Source organism: Maniola hyperantus, chromosome 3, assembly GCF_902806685.2.
Source record: "Maniola hyperantus chromosome 3, iAphHyp1.2, whole genome shotgun sequence".
NCBI lineage: Eukaryota > Metazoa > Arthropoda > Insecta > Lepidoptera > Nymphalidae > Maniola > Maniola hyperantus.
In genome coordinates, this window is record NC_048538.1 from 2,719,775 (window position 1) to 2,739,374 (window position 19,600).

At 39.4% G+C, this 19,600-nt stretch overlaps 1 protein-coding gene across 2 annotated transcripts in view; it reads left to right on the plus strand.

Moving 5' to 3' along the window:
* Hml (hemolectin) overlaps window positions 1-19,600 on the plus strand; it is an 80,344-nt gene that overhangs the window by 29,192 nt on the left and 31,552 nt on the right. For both annotated transcript variants that reach the window (XM_069509690.1, XM_069509691.1), the window contains 12 exons: window positions 1,732-1,862; window positions 2,797-2,917; window positions 3,483-3,629; window positions 3,946-4,195; window positions 4,907-5,035; window positions 5,552-5,775; window positions 13,891-14,043; window positions 15,267-15,456; window positions 16,156-16,386; window positions 17,011-17,061; window positions 17,496-17,519; window positions 18,558-18,679. In XM_069509690.1, coding sequence (XP_069365791.1) covers window positions 1,732-1,862; window positions 2,797-2,917; window positions 3,483-3,629; window positions 3,946-4,195; window positions 4,907-5,035; window positions 5,552-5,775; window positions 13,891-14,043; window positions 15,267-15,456; window positions 16,156-16,386; window positions 17,011-17,061; window positions 17,496-17,519; window positions 18,558-18,679 — 1,773 coding nt within the window. The remainder of the gene's footprint in view (window positions 1-1,731; window positions 1,863-2,796; window positions 2,918-3,482; window positions 3,630-3,945; window positions 4,196-4,906; window positions 5,036-5,551; window positions 5,776-13,890; window positions 14,044-15,266; window positions 15,457-16,155; window positions 16,387-17,010; window positions 17,062-17,495; window positions 17,520-18,557; window positions 18,680-19,600) is intronic.

Sequence of the window (19,600 nt, forward strand, 5' to 3'; positions counted from 1 at the left end):
TAAATCTAAGTACAACATTCTCATATATTCGACTAAATGATGTCCGCAACTTCGTCCGCGTGGATTTAGGTTTTTAAAAATCCCGTGGTAAGTCTTTGATTTTATGTCCTATGTCCGTGTCCTATGTCCTTCCCCGGGATACAAGTTATCGCTGTACCAAATTTCGTCAAAATCGGTTTAACGGATGGGCCGTGAAAGGCTAGCAGACAGACAGACGGACAGACAGACAGACACACTTTTGCATTTATAGTATTAGTATACTAATACTGTAAATCAGTTATTCTTATAGATAGAGTTATCATATATGGATAACGATTATAATCTAAAAATCCTACTATTATACCTATCCTAGAGCGGGGCCGTCTGTCACAAGTACCTAGGTACTACTAGTCTACTACTAGTCTACTACTACTACTACTACTACTACTAGTATACTAGTCACTGACTGGGATGGTCCCAATTTCTACGTACTAAGTGAATTCTTTTTACTGAAAAAATATTTTTGAATTTTTTGAATCCTAATAAATAATCACACTCCAAACTAATATTGTAACTATATTCCGTATCTCAAAAAAGGAACCCTTATAGGATCACTTCGTTGTCTGCATGTCTGTCTGTCCGACTGTCGTGTCTGTCAAGAAAACTATTATAGGCCGACATGTGTCCGCTATAGCTTAACTTAACTGAAAACCGCTGCCGTGCCTATAGCGTAGCGTAGCGTAGCGTTATTGTCGTAGCTAGCAACGGTTTTCAGTTATCATCTATGACGAACCACCTGACAACGCAACACTGCCAACTGGCAACTGGCAACTGACAATGCATTGTTTGGTTTTTTGGTAACTAGAAACGCAATAATTATGCCTTCTCTTTCTTTCTTTCACTGAAAGCTGAGAAGGAGCGGTTATTGGCTACCGGCTTAGTAACTAAGAACTTGGTAAACCAAAGCCGACCTTATCTCTATTACGCTAAGGCTTAACTGTACAAGTACTTGTCCATTACACTTTGATCTATCATTCTAAATACAGTTAGCCTTAGAGTAATAGAGATAAGGTCCTCTTTGGGTTATCAATCTTCATGAAATGTTTTTGGTTAACTGGACTGTAGCAAACTATTCGTGCAGGCGTCCACTATAGTTTGACCTATGTCAATGATCAAATTAAACTTTACTGCTATGAACTTAAGGTTGTGATTACTTCACGATATTCATGAAAGTAAAATTGGTTTTATTTTAGTGAATATGCGCGCGCTAGCTATACAGACGGTATTGATACGGCAGCTAGCTTAGTTACTACTACGGAAACCGCTGCGCGTTGCGCATATTGAATTAGTTGAAACACAACTCTGATACCGATATTCAGCAACGGTTAACAATATCGGTATTGAAACTAAGTAACTGTTGATTAACCGTTGCCGTAAATAGCCAATAACGCCCATCTTTATTATAGGGTACTTTCCGTTGACCTAGAATCATGAAATTTGGTATGTAGCACAAGTAAAGGAATAAATCCGAAAACCGCAAATTTGTGGTTACATCACGAAACAAAACTTAAATCGTGTTCCCGCTAGGTTTCTTGACAGACAGACAGACAACAAAGTGATCCTATAAGGGTTCCGTTTTTTCTTTTGAGGTACGGAACCCTAAATTGATTTAAAATTACAACTGCATATTAAACACTCTTAAAGCTTCAGCCTGACCCCGAGCGATACTATTTAAACTTTTTTCATACTCAGAATGAACCTTGCGGCACAACGGGCGCGACGTGCTCTAAATCTGTAACGCTACGCGTCGGCAGCGGTGGCTCGGAGGAAACTGTGTCTCTCACCAAGAGTGCTCCGCTTCCTGACACTTCTAAATTGAAGAGGTGGGTATTTTTAAAAGACTACTACATGGGGAAAAGCGGCGATAGACAAGTTTTTAATACATTTGACTCCTATTCGGGGGGTCCAGACTCCGGACTCTTAGAGCGGGGGCACACGATGCGTTGCAGCGGCGGTGCGGCACCGGAGCGGTGTCGCTGCGTCGTCTTACATAGAAATATCTGTGACATGTCACACGATGCGCTCCGGCGCCGCACCGGACTTGCAACCACCGAGACGAGGCGGGGAGGGGTGAATGCGTTGCGAAGTCGAAGCGGCGCCGCTCAGTTGTTTTTATTAACAGGCTGTCCAACGCTGCTACGGCGCCGCTGCTACATAACAACGTTGCGGCGCCGCACCGCTCGTGTGCCCGCTGATACGGTAAAATCTTTGTGGTGCCGCGCCGCAGCGCACCGTGTGCCCCCAGTCTTAGTGTGCAAACAGAGTGGTAGTGGTACAGGTGGCGGGAGCGGATGCGGGAAGGGCGGAAAACATATATTTACAGCAGTTTGCGGGGTGTTTTAGCGTAAACGTGAATTCATCATCATCATCATCAACAGATAGACGTCCACTGCTAGACATAGCTCTCTTGTAGGGACACACAGGGATTCCACACGCCACGGTCTTGCGCCACCTGAATCCAGCGGCTTCCTGCGACTCGTCTGATGTCGTCCGTCCACCTAGTGGGGGATCTTCCACCACTGCGTCTTCCGGTGCGAGGTCGCCACTCTAGCACCCAAGGTGTCTGAATTATTGGAAATTAATTCGTTCTTTAAGTGGGTTTTTAAAAAAGTAGTTGTCATCATTTAAATAAAGATAAGTAGATTAAAAATCGGTAAAACCGCTACCATCTTCAACTGCATAGTCACTGGTTGAGACCACAGTCAAGTTTGTCATCAGATTAAAAAAATAATTATATTTCATTATATTTTATTTCAGAATAAAGCTCCGTGAGGCAGGTGCATACGTGTTTCTGGACGTATTATCACGAGGCATGAGCGTGCAGTGGGACCGCGGCCTTCGGGTGTACGTCCGAGTCGACTCCATGTGGGACAACAGGGTCAGTATATCTTATTTGCCTATCGATCTGAGACCATAACCTGTTTATATATTAAAATATAGTTTTCACATTAGGTACTGACAGATTATATTACCTTAAAAGAGTAGGACTAAGTCAAGTAGCCTAAGACAAGAAGGATGGCATGGAAAAGTACTGCTACAACCCTAAATTTTACGATGGAATAACCTTTTATTCTCAACCATCATCAGATACATAGATAACCTACTAAAATAGAACCACTTTTTATTTACCGAGAATAACTAGTTTTTTTTATTGAAGTAGAGTGAAACAAACACGGCTTTTTATATATAACGTTCACAACTGACAGTTAAATGTTAGTATATTAACTATCGATTGAATTACAAAACCAATATATATGAAGAATAATAATTTCTTTTAAAAATACTATTGTCTGTTTTGATTAATACCACTGCATCCCTGAAATTATAAAACCAAAGTTGCTGTACAAAAATAATACCTAATAATCAAGTCAAGTTAGTCAAGCGACCGTCATACTTTTGAAAAATAGAAATTTAGATTTTGGTTTATAATTTCCTATGTCCAGGTGCGAGGTCTCTGCGGTAACTACAACTCGGACATGCGCGACGATTTCCAAACCCCCTCCGGAGGCGGCGTCGCTGAAACATCGGCCCTCCTCTTCGCTGACTCCTGGAAACTGAAGACCACGTGCCCCAAACCCCAGGAAGTTACTGTTAGTTATTTCTACAATATTCCTGTAGGATTAGCAACTCGGAAGGTAGACGTACACTCCTCAGAATATGAGGAGAGAAAATATGCTGTGAAAATTGGAAGACCTTCGGCGGTACTGCAAATGTTTATGGGCGGCGGTATTCACTTAACATCAGGTGACCCGCCTGCTCGTTTGCTCGCCATTTTTATAAAAAAAAAAGAATGTTGGATAGGATTTTCTGGGGCTATAAGTGTTTCTCCCGTCAACATAGATGTTTGTCTTGTCTTTACGTCGCGAGAAGTATCACGGATTTTTATTTTTTATTTTTACAAAAAAGGACCACTGCGTGGAGCGCCCCAACCGCAAGGAATGGGCGTCGGCTACATGCGGCGCGATGAAGCGGTATCCGTTCTCTCTGTGCCACTCGGAGGTGTCGCCCTCGGAGTTCGTGTCTCGCTGCGAGGCGGATGCTTGCGCGTGCGACTCGGGCGCTGACTGCGACTGCGCGTGCGCCGCGCTGGCTGCGTACGCGCACGCGTGCGCTGCGAGGGGCGTGACCTTCAAGTGGAGGACACAGGAGATGTGCCGTGAGTATTGGAATCATCATCATCATGATCAACCCATCGCCGGCTCATTACAGAGCACGGGTCTCAGAGTGAGAAGGGTTTTGGCCATAGTCTACCACGCTGGCCATGTGCGGATTGGTAGACTTCACACACCTTTGAGAACATTATGGAGAACTCGCATGCAGGTTTCCTCACGATGTTTTCCTTCACCGTTAAAGCGAGTGATATTTAATTTCTTAAAACGCACATAACTCCGAATTGATAGAGGTGCGTACCCGGGATCGAACCCACGACCTCCGATTAGGAGGCGGACGTCCTGACCACTACCACCACCACTAGGCTATCATAGCTTACAGGGACAGGCAATCTATTCTTGATTCTTTGAACATCTGAAATGTGTCTCAACACCGCTTTTGGTACGCATTTCGGCTTAAGGTCTCAATAGCTCAACGGTTACAGGAACGGACTGAAATCTGAAAGGTCGGCGGTTCAAACCCCACTCGTTGCACTATTGTCGTACCTACTCCTAGCACGAGCTTTACGCTTAGTAGGAAAGGAAAGGGGGGAAAAATTAATTACCTATTGTCGACGCATTTTAAATTGAGTCGTCGAGTTATCTGTCTGTTTCGTTCGCACTTACAGGTCGTAGGTAAGTGCAAGCGAAACAGACAGATAACTCGACGACTCAGTTTGAAATGCGTCGACTATAGTTATTTTACTTCCTTTAAACAGCGATGCAATGCGATGAGGAGTGTTCCAACTACCACGAGTGTATATCGCCGTGTCCGCCTGAAACGTGCGACAATTATCTCGACTACATGAAGATCAAGGCCGCGTGCGAAAAGGAAACCTGTGTTGAAGGTAATAAGAACTATTTTCTACTGACTGCTATGCAATATTTATGCCATTGATGCCTATTATGACGTGCAACTTACCAGATTTTAAAGAAGTTCTATCTTAATCATAATGTTCTGTACTAAAAAGGATATAGTGTTAGTTGTAAACTATAATAGCTTTCTCGGTTGAAATGAACGTATTTTCGAAAAACGTTCCAATCCACAATCAAGTCAAAATTGAGAAAATACTGGTTACAGCTGGATGATTATGGTAAAATTACATTTTACATTGCAAAAAATACCTATTTTCAGAAAATATGTTCTTCCGTTTTACTCGCTAGGAGCAAAATTGGTACCTTCAAAAGAAGAGCGAATTGATATTGTCTAGGCAGATGTGCAACATTTTTACTGCATTATCATTATTTATTAGGTGGGGCTGCAGTCAGTTAATTTAAAAAAAAACTTGTTTTTTTTAAATATTCGTATGTAAATTTTGAACTTCAAAAACTGGTAAGTACCAAAATTATTCACTATTTTTCAGGCTGCAAAAGAAACGAGTCCAAAGCCTGTCCACCAGGCACGCTATACTTCAACAGCTCGCTAACCGAATGCGTTCCTCTCGCCAAGTGTATCCCTCCCTGTATGGTCCTCGAGGACGGCAGGGAGATACAAGAGGGAGAGGTCATCGAGGAGGACCTCTGCCATACCTGCCGATGTTCTGGGAACCAGAGGATATGTATTGGCGAGCCCTGCCTTAATCACAACGTAAGATCTTGTATAATTTATAATACTTTAGTATAAATAATATCACAATAAAATAGCCTGAATCAAGTGTATAGAAAATATATAATTTATAATAATCACAAATCACAAGATGACTTTTTCTAACCAAGACTAATGACACCGACCTCTTGTATCAAGATTGACACAGACTATGTATATTCATAACATCTCCCTTTTTCATTTTGTTTTTTTTTTTAAAACATTAACTTAACTTATGAAGACATTAGGACTAACATGATGTGTGACAATTTTACAAAAATTTACATACTGACATTTGACATAACATTTTAACTTATAGACTGACAGTGGTACGACTATAGTTTGATTATTATTTACTAGCTGATGCCCGTGACTTCGTCCGCGTAGAATTAGGTTTTTCAAAAACCCGTGGGAACTCTTTGATTTTCCGGGATAAAAAGTAAAGCCTATGGCACTCTCAAGGTTTTTGTCTATACCCATGCAAAAAATCACGTCAATCTGTTGCACTGTTGCGACGTGATTGAAGGACAAACCAGCAAATAAACACACTTTCCCATTTATAATAAGGGTACTGATCACCCAGTAAAGCAGCAATGTAGAACTAACTAAAAGAAAATATAAGTCAACTATACGCGGTTAAAACCGGTTTCTTATTAGAAAAATAATTACAGCGGACATACACTCGCAAATAAGCTTTAAAAAAAGAACAATCACACACTATTTACGAAAACGCAACAAACTGCATCTACCTAAAATTAGAACCAATTATGGAAAAAAGAATATTCTCTTTGAAGGAGCGCTGTTATACAACAATTTACCTGAAATAATTACAAAAAGCAAAAGTTTTGCTATATTTAAAAAACAACTGATCGAACATTTACAAAAAAACCTAAATGAATATGTTAATAATTACATACTAGTTACTAGCAATAATGTAAACAATAAAGCATATTTATTATTATTATTATTATTATTATTAATGTGACCTCTTCCCTATTGTAAGGGTGATAAATTGGGCGGAATAGAAATATACCCGGATACGGAATAATCTACCACCTTACAAAGATTAGAGGAAAAAAATAATAATTTTAATTTACTTTACTTGATCTATCTACCTAGTAAAGAATAGAAGCTAGCCGTCGACTCCCTTGTAATGCATATGAGGTGTTATAAATGAAATTTGCTAGATGTTAGGCAAAATTGTTTTTAATGTAACTTTTACCGGGGTCGCTTAATACAGAATGATGGCTAATAATGCTTAGTTATTCTAGCTTAATGCCAAGACTTAATTTAGATACATTAGAATGCCTTAGGCAGATAGTACATAAAATCTATGTTTTAAATTTAAGATGCCATTGGCATGGAATAGACAATGACACAGTAAAATTCATAAAATTGTTTCAAAATAAAAGCTCAGTAGTAAAGACAGGGTTCTTACTGTACACATACACTAAGAAGGTTCTCTAAACTGTTGCAGGATACAAACATTGCTTACTTGTAGGTGCGAAGACTGCAAGGTAGCTGGACGGCATCGGCCAAGATCCAAAACTCAATTTATTTGATTCTTCACAACCGAAATGTTTCATCACAAAGATTTTCACCAAGTCTTATCCATAGCAATTAAGTTGTCAACGTGAATGTGCAAAAGAAATAAATACGAAAACCGAAAACGCAAACGGAAAACTAAAACGGAAAACTGAAGCTAAACGTAAAACGTAAACGTAAATACGAAAACCCTGTAACAAAGAAAAACAAGATTATAATTTGTGCTGTGTGAAAATTTCGACACGTGGAATTTTCCCGATCAAACACAACTCACCTATTGAACTCCTGGCCACCAATGGTTTTCAGAAGTCCACCCACAACCCATTATCCTCATTTATTTGGGAAGATAAAATAACTGGAACTGGAATGAAATCATAAAATTAGGATTTTCTCTAACCAAACCGCCATTTTGTCGAATCCACATTCCTTGATTTTTCACTCACCATAATTGATGAAACATTGAAATACGTTAAGATGACTAAATTTTATACTATTGTATTTTCCCAGGCGAAGCCATGGGCGAAAAAGAATGAGATTTTCCTGGAACGAAAAAAAAATTCGTCTTCACATGTTGACTCCAGAGAAAATTCTAAATCTCACCTATCGGTGTTGCCAGACGCAACCCGAGTGTGGCCGCTCTAATTTAGTTTGATCATGAAGCCAATTCATTTTTGAATATTTGCGGAACCTAAGGATATATTATAAGAACCGTTTTGTTAATGACTTAACAATAAACAAATGAAATTATGGTTTTATTTAATTATTTTGTTTTCTTTTTACGACAATTGACAACGAAGCAAACGCCATCTATTGTGGCTCGAATGAACTCTGAACATCGACCCACGCGTAGTTCTGCACCTTGATGCTAGGTGGCACCAACATACTTTGAACAAAATAGATTTTAATTAAAAGCGAGACGCCAATTAGTAGTTCAAAATTTACAACGTCACAATACTTCCCCTCCTACGAAAAGGTTCAACAGGTTGAACCACGCTGCCCTCAGCGTCATCCAACAACTACTAACAATTTGCCTGAAACAAACAAACAAAAAAAACACAGAAGTTACGCGTGAACGCACATCTACTACTAACAAGGAAAATTGTCTAACAAAATAAATATACTGAAAACAGTGTAAGGTTTTATACATTATACTTAACTACACAACCCTAACTTCTAAAAAGAATATATACAAAAAACTTCATGGTGTCTAAGACACTTGAGTGGAAACATCTTGGCATCATTCTTCAGCTGACTGATAGAATGCGTCTAGGCCTACGGTGGTTCACTCTTTTAAACTACCATCTTAATATTTGTTACTCAACAAATACGGAAAAACTGGTTGTGAACGGGTCCATCTGATATGGCAACCGTTCTCTATCCCATTCGGAAAAATAAAACCGAATCAAAATCGGAATATGAGAAAAAAAAAAACGAAATAACTCTCCTAGAAAATAGATCTCGGAACAGAATCGGAAAAAATAACAGAAATGATCCATTATCTAGAAGGAAAACGAAAACAAAACACAAAACCCCCCCTTTTCGTTATCCCCAAAGTACGATATTTGCATTTTTACTTTCTCAACCGGTTGGTCTACCACAAGCATTCCAATCATCACATATTCATCCCTACATACATCCACTACATTCATCCTCAACTGAACCATGGTAATGTAACTGTTAACTCAGAACATCACTACACTCATACAAATTCCTAATTGAATATTGATAACTTAAATATTCAAACAGTTTAGACCAAACTAAGTAATGGCAAATATCTACTTCTTAATATCCTTAATATGCCAAGTGCCTATTGGGTGGTTGTCAGCTACTCTAACTAGTTCGTAAACCAAAGGTGACAAAACCTTGACAACCCTGCACTTTTCATACTTAGGTGCCAGCTTAGCTGCGAAAAAATTTGTAGCGTCGCTTTGTGGATAGGTCTTTTTCCACACTATGTCCCCAACAGAATAGCTTGCAGACCTACGCCTTAAGTTGTAATGCGTTGCATACTCTGCATGAGCCTGAAACAAATTTCTCCTAACCTGACCAAATATGTCCTCCAAAGTTCCAAACTTTCCTGCGTATTCCTCCCTTGGAATTCCGGCCTCGTACTCCTTATCCGTGTCCTTATAGAAGGAACCATTCAAAACCGGTTCTCTAGCGTGGACAAGGAAGAACGGGGAGAATCCAGTGGATTCATTAACCGCACTGTTTATGGCGAACTGGACCTTGTACAGGTTTTCGTCCCAGGACCTGTGGTTATCTTTCACAAAAGCGGCTACAGCAGTCATAACAACCTTATTGTACCTCTCAACAAGGTTAACTTGCGGAGTGTACAGTGGTGTGTAGTGTAATTTCGGAATATTATAACGCTTAATGAGATTACGGAATTCAGATCCTGTAAATTGGGACCCATTGTCCACAATCACAGTCTCTGGAACACTATGGTTCAAAAATACAAAATTCTCTAGCGCTTTAACAACAGCGGCACCTGTGGCACGCCGTAACGGAAACAACATTGTATATTTCGAAAAACAACACGTCACCACAAAAAGAAATGTAAATCCTGATTTAGACCTAGGCAAAGGTCCGACTAAATCAGCCGAAATGACCTGAAAAGGTCTCTCGCAGACTTTAGGCTTCCCTAGCAGACCTGGAGTGGCTGATGTCGTGTGTTTATACGCAGAGCAAGTATCACAATTCTTAACGTACTCAACCACGTCCTTATACATACCACGCCAAAAATATCTGAGGGATAATCTGCGATGAGTTTTGAACACACCAAAATGACCTGCAGTTGCATCTGCATGGTTTTGTTGCATAATTCTAAGGATGTCGTTCTTGTGGACTACCTCTTTCCAGTCGAACTCACTGAGAAGCTGGTATTTACATTTACTGTAACGATATAGTTTATCGTTCAAAATACAAAAATTCGGAAAATTTGCTGGATTGATTTTACAGCCATTAAATGTTTTGTCATACCAGTCATCTACCAAAACTTGTTGACTAGAGTTATCATTACGATCACCAACTACATCTACGTGTATGAGTCTCGACAAGGTATCCGGAACTACATTATCACAACCCTTCCTATGTTCGATAACAAAATTATACTGTGATAATCTACAACCCCATCTGGCGAGTCGTCCTGAGGGATTTTCTAAATTTAAGAACCACTTTAGGGATGCATGGTCTGTGATAATTGTGACTGGCTTGGAACCAAAATAAGCCTGAAATTTCTCCACTGCAAAAATCACAGCTAGAGCCTCGCGTTCCGTCGCGCTGTAATTCCTTTCGTTTTTATTTAGGCTCCTACTGACATACGCAATGGGATGATCGCAACCATCGGTTTCTTGCGTCAGCATACCGCCAACACCATATGCAGAAGCATCACAATGTATTTTGAATGGTTTTTCAAAATTCGGTACCGCAAGAACAGGTGCGGTTACCAACGCATTCTTCAATGTATTAAATGCTACCTCTGCCTGTTCGCTCCACTCAAATTTAGGTGCGTTCTTTCCTTTACTCGTTAGTCTATTGAGTGGTGCAGCGATGGTTGAAAAATTCCTAATAAAGCGCCTGTACCAAGAACAAGTGCCTAGGAAAATCTTTACCTCCTGTGCAGTTTTTGGGGTCGGAAAGTTCAAAACTGCGGCAACTTTTCCAGGATCTGTGCGTAAACCAAATTCATCCACTATATACCCTAAATATTTCAAAGAGTTTCGAAAAAAATTACATTTATCAAAATTTATGGATAGTTGAGCCATTTTTAGTTTATCCAGAACTCTGTTTAATAAAATTAAATGGGTTTCAAAATCAGCAGAACAAATAACAATATCATCTATATAACAAAATACTATTCCATTTTCAATATCACTACAAAAATTTTGATTAAATAACTGGTCCATTAACCTCTGCTGTCGTGCTGGTGCACCGCATAGGCCAAACGGCATGACTTTAAATTTGAATAACCCTCTACCAGGAACTGTAAAACTGGTTTTTTCCTGAGAGTCGTTAGCTAACGGAATTTGCCAGAAACTTGAACTTAAATCAATCGATGATAAAAACCTTGCCTCTTTCAAGCTATCTAGAATTTGTGGAATGTACGGTATTGAGTATGAATCCCCCTTTGTCACTGAATTTAATTTCCTGCAATCTAGGCAAAATCTCCAGTCTCCATTTGCCTTTTTCACTAAAATTGCTGGGTTATTCCAAGGGCTTTCACTCGGAGTAACTACGTCCATTTCCAGCATCCTATCTAACTCTTTACTTAAAGCTTCCTTCTTTTCGGGAGAAAGTGGATATTGTTTTATTTTTATTGGCAAGGCATCACCGGTGTCAATAACATGTTCAATTAATTTTGTTCTACCCAATCCAATTTTCTCTGAAGAAATATCTAAAAATTTATTTACTACAGACTGGGCTAATTCTTTCTGTTGAGATGATAAGTTTTCAAAAGAAGTGATGGTATGAATTTGTTCATTATCAATCGCACAAATATTGTAAAATTGAGAAGGTGCCTTAATTAATTCTAAATTATCAAAAATGCCAGGGGCTAACTGAAATGTTTTCCAAAAGTCACAGCCAAAAATAACATCCGCTATTATAGAGGGTACTACAAAAAATTTTATTATGTGAGTTACGGAATTATAAGTAATCGGAATAAACATATAACCCATGCAATCAAGTTTGTCTCCATTTGCCACTGAAAATGTGGTATCAATACTGCTATGCAATTTATAACCGAATCTCAAAAAAACCTTGTGCGCCTGGTTACCCAAAATTGACGCGCAAGCACCGGAATCTAGTAAACCTGTAATCTCAAAACCGTCAACAAAAACCTTTAAATGTGGCCTAAAGTCTCGTTTATCCACTGAATACAGAACTGTGTCAGGTAAAAGGGATGTTTTGTTGTTAATGACCAAGTTCTTTACTTGTGTCTCTGCACAGTTCTTACTAATTAGTTTTTTGAATTTTTGTCCGGAGCGGGTTTACTAATCGCCTTTTTACTACAACTTGGACATGTCTTTACTGTAAAGTTCTGACGTCCACACGAAAAACATCTAATAAATTTCGGAACTGTCCTGCAAAATTTAAAGGAATGGTTACCCTTGCCGCACTTGTAACATAGTTGTTTATTTGTTTTCGAAAAATCAGTGCCTTTACTTGTATCAACCTTAGGTGCAGGTGTGACTGAAAGTGTGTTTATCTGTTTTGTCACTTGTTTGTAAGCAAACTCTGAACTTAAAGTTGCCTTACTGTTAGTAGGCTCAGAAAATAAGGCGGAACGCTGCCTCGCAGCCTCTAGTTTGCGACACTTTTCCTTCAACATTGCGACAGACTTAATGTCAACAAGAGCTAATTGTTCTGAGTAAAAAGGGCGAATATTATGTAATAAAATTTGTAACTTTTGTTCTTCGGAAAGTGGTGTTGACAACCTTGAAAACATGCAAAACATTACAGCGAAATAGATAGACACAGGTTCTTCAGAGCCTTGTGTTCTTGCTCGAATTTCACCTAGCAACCTGTAGTCATAATCTACTGCATCAAATTCCTCTAAAAATAAAGTTTTCAATTCTGACCAAGACGAAACTTGACATTTGTTGCCTCTGTACCATAACAATGCTCGGCCTGTAAAAAGATGAAATGCAGAAACAAATAATTTTCCATCTGAAACGCCATAAGATCTTTTATATTCCTCAACGCGTTCGATGAAACTGCGCGGATCACCCTGTCCGTTGAAATGTAACTTCCACTTGGCAACATTTTTATCACCAGTGCAGTCAACGGCGGTACTCTCGGAATCCAGTGATTCGTCGTGAGACGACTCATTGTCAGCATCTAATCTGGAAATCAAACTCTGCAACTTTGTATGTAATTCACTCTTCCTACTTATTAAGCTGAGTTCGGAACACTGTATTCTTAAAATTCTAAAGTACAAATGTGAAGCTAAAGCTTTAGACCTACAGAGGGCATGTCTATCTTTAGTGTCAGAACACTTTTTTAATAAATCTTCTAAGTCTTGAAGTTTTTTAGTAATAACCCCTAACTCACTTTCAGAAGAGAAATCTGTCTCTAAAATTGATTCAGAAGGAATTTCCTGAATTAATTGTTTTAACTGTTTCTTTAAACCTAGCACTGTAGGTGCTGGAGTTTCGGAAACAATTAGTAGTTCAAAATTTACAACGTCACACTATATACCAGTATTGTAACCGTATGAATGTTCTGTCCCGCTAATTCTTTTACTACCTACCTACATTACATTTTGGAGCATTAATGTTAGATATTAAGTACTAGATAGTGACACTTAGATACCATGTAATACCATAAATTTAAGTAATTAATTTAATGTAAACAGTAATTCTCGATATATAAGTGAACTGTTGTGTTCTTTATTGAGAAATAAATGTCTTTAAACCGAACTAACCTCGGTGGCTATCATTTAGTGTTAGACACTGAGTTAGAGAATAACCTAGCTGGCCACGACAGCGGCACGTCACACTTCCAAAGGCTTTCTTTTTGTGAGAAAAACTATTTCTGTATGTCTAAAAACTTAGTATGTCTTTACCTCAGGAAACAACAACCCATGAGCCGGAAACGACTCCGCACGACAACCCACTGCAGTGCAAAACTGGCTGGACGGAGTGGATCAGCCGGGGCAGCCCCGAGATCAACTCCGCTGGCAAATCCGTCGAAATCGAGCGTCTGCCTAAAATGGCCTATCTTGTGAGTTATTTCTACAATCATTCTTTTTTTCACTACACTACACTATCTATAGTCGTACACTATCTATAGGAGCTAAGTAAGTGCGATGGTTTTCTCGGTTGAAATGCATGGAAAGCCGTACGTATTAGTTAAGTATTTGTGATCTTTTTGTCTTCATGCTTTGTTTTTTGTTGTGTTTTTTTTGTTTTGTTTATGTACGTTTGTCTGGTGTTGTTCTGTTTTGTACTGTGCGCTATGGTCCCAAATAAAAGTTTATTTATTTTATTTATTTATTTATTTTAACCGAAACAGGTATGCTCTGTTTATTTTTTTATTTTAGAGCCTCAATAGCTCAACGGGTAAAGCAGTGGACTGAAAACCGAAAAGTCGACGGTTCAAACCCCGCCCGTTGCACTATTGCCGTACCTACTCCTAGCACAAGCTTAACGCTTAGTTGGAGAGGAAAGGGGAATATTAGTCATTTAACATGGCTTATATTCTTTAAAAAAAAAGTATTATATTCTAACAAGCTTATGCTCGCGACTTCGTCCGCGTGGACTATACAAATTTCAAACCCCTATTTCACCCCTTTAGGGGTTGAATTTTCAAAAATCCTTTCTTAGCAGATGCCAACGTCGTAATAGCTATCTGCATGCCAAATTTCAGCCCGATCCGTCCAGTAGATAGATCAGTCAGTCAGTCAGTCACCTTTTCCTTTTATATATGTAGATTACATTTTTAATATCACCCAGTGAAGCAGCAATGTAGAACCAACCAACCTCGATGGCTATCATTTAGTGTTAGACACTGAGTTAGAGAATCACCTAGCTGAATCTCATGAACAATACGGAAATGAAAATACAAAGTTAGTAACACTGTATTCTGTGAAAATCCTATGTATATAGTACTCTGTAGTCTATTGTTACTCAGTGTCATAGAGAAAAAATTTTTTTTTTAATACATAAATTTCGTTTTTATGCCAAAAATTTGCCTATGCCTATTTGCCATGAGATTCTGGTCATGGATTTCTGGACTATAGAATCTGTTAAATATTTACCGATCAAAGACTATAAAACGCCGATACAGGCCTTACTATTGAGTGTAGCCTAAACTTTTATCATAGAAAAACTAAAAACACCCAACTACATCCAATCTTTAAATTTATTTCCACCCTCTAATAGTTAAAAATTCTTCGCATCATCCAAATTGTTAACTAACTCAGTACATCTCGTTCAATTTGCTAGACAATCGGGACTCCGATGTGCGAAAAGAGCAAGATGACCAATGTCGCGTGCCGGACAGTCAAAGGCTACCAGTCGCCCAAACAGACCGGCCTCGATGTTGAATGCAGCCTCGAGAAAGGCCTCGTCTGCATTGAAGACGAGAAAACCTGCCCCGACTTCGAGATAAAGGTGTACTGCGAGTGTGAGGAAGGTAACGAACATTCCTTTTCGTATGACATTTTGGACAGCTTTCATAATAAACGTGACACCGCACAGTCAAAGGCACCAGTCGCCCAAACAGACCGACCTCAATGTTGAACGCAGCCTCGAGAAAGGCTTCTTTGCATTGAAACCGAGAACACCTGCCAGCCTTTGAGATAAAGGCGTACTGCGAGTGTGAGGAAGGTAACGTACTCTTCTTTGTCTACAACTTCATTTATAAAGCTTCGTAAGACCCGAAACCGCCAATCGCCCAAACAGACCGACCTTGACGTTGAATGCAGCCTCGAGAAAGGCCTTGTATGCATTGAAGCCGAGAACATTTACCAGACTTGGAGATAAAACTATGCTGCGAGTGTAAGGAAGGTAACGTATTCTTCTTTGTGTATAACTTTATATGGGAACAGGGGATGTACGCTTAACCATAACGATAGGCAGATTTTTCCTCCATGAGAAGCCAGCTGGTCCGACCGTATACGTATTATAGAACTTGTAGTGCTCGTAGTGTAGTGAAAATTTCGTTTGTGTGATTCAGGCTCATGTGGCGACATCTAGTTTGTCCGTTGTAAGTTACTTCGTCGCAGACTCTAGCTGTATGATTCTTTCGCATGAGTGCAAAGTATCTAATGTCTTATGTCAGTATGTGTAGACCGCCAACTGCCATCAAAATAGTAAGAATATTCTTTTGCAGAGCCCTTCCAATGCCTCGACGCAGCCCACCCGAACCACAAACACCCGACAAACTGCGGTCAATTCTACGAATGTACCCCGGACGTCCTTAACCCTAACAAACTACACACAGTCCTGAAGAACTGCAGTGATGGCCTCATGTACAACCCCATAGCGATGGTGTGTGATTGGCCAGCAGCTGTCGTGCCCATGAGACCTGAGTGCGGATATATCCCCCCTGGTTCCACTACTGGTAAGCTGTAAAACAATAAGCAATTAGTGCACCCCCTTACCTTCTCTACCCCAGCAAATTACTACCGGTCCTGAAGAACTACAGCGAAGGCATTATGTACAACCCTATAGCCATGGTGCGCGACTGACCAACGGCTGTCGTCCGCATGAGACCTGAGTGCTGGTATATCACTCATTCTACTACTAGTAAGGTTTCTAGAACTTCTGTATCCTTAGCCCACCCTTCCGGCGCTTCTTCTGCTTGAGGTCTTTTGACTTTACTGCTCAAGTATTAGAGGCGCCGGGATGACCTAACTAGGTCTAACTGGTAATGTGTGGCACAGCTTTAAAAAATAAACGTTTTTTTCTTTCTTTCTTTCTTTCTTTCTTAGCTCTTTTTTTGAGGGTGTAATGATTATTCTCAACTGCCACAACAAACTTTTGATAATTCAAAAAGATCTGCCGCTCCAGTGAAACCCAAGTGTGATATTATTACTCCTGGTAATAGTTTTTCTGTAATTCTAGTATATTATTTGAGGGGCTAGTGCCCAATACGCACAATGTACCTCCTACCTCCTCAACCCCATGTATAACCCATATAGACATTGTGCCCTGACTGCATTTTTTTTAATTTTTTTTCTTTCAGGGCTACCAGAAGAAACAACGAACATTATCCCGTCTAAAGCACCGCACGAAGGTTTGTACTATTTTTATTATTTGTTTCATTTCTGAAACTAAAAATTGGAAACTAATTAGCTAACCAGAATACATTGCTTGAATGTCGCATTAATAAATGCATGAATCATATGAATCGTCAATATAAGGTATGTTTTTCCTTAAATGCGAAATGAAATAGCTTTGCACCGACCGAATCCAGTTTTTTTTTGTTTCAATCTTTTATGCTTAGGTAGTACTATTCGTAGGTTTTACTGGTAATGTGTGGGCACAGCTTAAAAAAAAATAAACGTTTTTTTCTTTCTTTCTTTATGTCAAAGCTCAGATTATCGTTGGTATCATAGAATTCTATAAAAGCAGAGCTGTTTCTACTTTAAATAATTAAAAAAAGTAATATTTTCAATAATAAAATAATTTATCGTGAAATTGTAACAAAACATTTTTCCATTTCAACAGATACTCCTAGAACTACGGTTACAGGTGTGTTATTTATTCTTCTAATTCTTTAAACTACATAATCTAATAATTTTATTTATTACTAGATGATGCCCGCGACTACGTCCGCGTGGGTTTAGGTTTTTTTTAATCCCGTGGGAACTCTTTGATTTTCTGGGATAAAAAGTATGTCCTTTCCCGGGATATAAGCTACCGGTGTACCAAATTTCTTCAAAATCGGTTAAACGGATGGGCATTGAAAAGCTAGCCGACAGACTGACATATTTTCGCATTTATAATATTCGTATGGATTTAGGAACCGTCTTACCCCTAAAAACATATTATACATACATACATGGTATCTGTTATGTTATTTTCATGAGTATTTCTATCTTCTTTTTGTACCTATTGTAATCCCTTTACAACCTCTCGCACTGCCAAGGGTCACTGGTAGAGAACTCTCATAGAGATAAGTGCTTCCCTGTCCACTTTTGCTCTCTTTTTCTCTTTACTGTAAATGTTTTTGGTACAAATAAAAAAAGGAGTCTAAAAACTTAACGTGGTTTAAAAACGGCCTCTATAGATTATTCTCCTCTTTTTAGGGTTCCGTACCTCAAAAGGAAAAACGGAACCCTTATAGGATCACTTTGTTGTCTGTCTGTCTGTCTAGAAACCTACAGAGTACTTCCCGTTGACCTAGAATCATGAAATTTGGCAGGTAGGTGGGTCTTATAGCTGGCTTTAGGGGAAAAAATCTGAAAACCGTGAATTTAGGGTTAGATCACAAAAAAAAAATTAAATTGTGGTCATGAACTAATAATTAGTATTTTCAATATTCGAAGTAAGATAACTATATCAAGTGGGGTATCATATGAAAGAACTTTACCTGTATATTCTAAAACAGATTTTTATTTATTTTTATGCATCATAGTTTTTGAATTATCGTGCAAAATGTCGAAAAAATACGACTTTAGCACGGAACCCTCAGTGTGCGAGCCTGACTCGCACTTGGCCGGTTTTTGTGTTTTGATGAACGGTTCTGAATCCTGGAAAATGTGTATCGAAATCATCAAACTATTCCAGTGGGAACAACGTGGCGGTGCCCACCCGGGCAAGTGTACAAGAGCTGCGCGTTCCCGTGCGACAAGCTGTGTGACCACTTCAAACAGAGTCTGCAGAGTGAGAACAAGTGCTTAGTAGGACAGGTAATAAGAGTAGTAGTATTAGCCACAGTATAAATTATAATGCTGTAATCCTTGATCCGAGACATGGTCGCTAACTATGAGCCTCATAAGAAAGCTCAGAGTCACTCAGCGGGCGATGAAAAGAGCTATGCTTGCTATGTCCGCTTTCTTTAATTTTTATAATATCCTCTACCCTAAGGTTGCCTTGAAGAGATCGCTATTTTAGCGATAAGGCCGCCTATTGTACATGCTGTATTTGTTATATGTCTATTGTTTTTGTTTTGGTGTACAATAAAGCATATTTTACTTTACTTTACTTTACTTGAAGTGTCTCTACGTGATCGAATCAGAAATGAGGAGATCCGTAGGAGTACTAGAGTAACCGACATAGCTCAACGGGTTGCGAAGCTGAAGTGGCAATGGACAGGGCACATGGTTCGTAAAACCGATAGACGTTGGGGTCTCAAGGTGCTAGAATGGCGACCTCGCACCGGAAAACGCAGCGTTGGAAGACTCCCCACTAGGTGGACGGACGACATCAGACGAGTCGCAGGGAGCTGCTGGATTCAACGGCGCAAGGCCGTGGCGTGTGGAATTCCCTACAAGAAATCTATGTCCAGCAGTGGACGTCTATCGGTTGATGATGATGATGATGACTGTAATCCTTACTCTGTGGTATAATCTCGTAAGAAAAAAATAAGAATAAAAATTGCTCAAGGCTTACGTCGCAGATACCTCACACTCTGAAGAATGCTCTGGCAAGAATGTTATGAAGGCTAATAAGGACGTGGTCTTCAAGGAGTGATGTTTTTCGGGGCAGATGTGACTCGTCTTACGAGCATTTACCAATCTCTCTGCTGGCATTAAATCTGCTGTAGTAAGTTCTGCAGACTTAATATGGACGCTCTATCGCATGGGCAACCTTCCTAGTCTTCTGATACC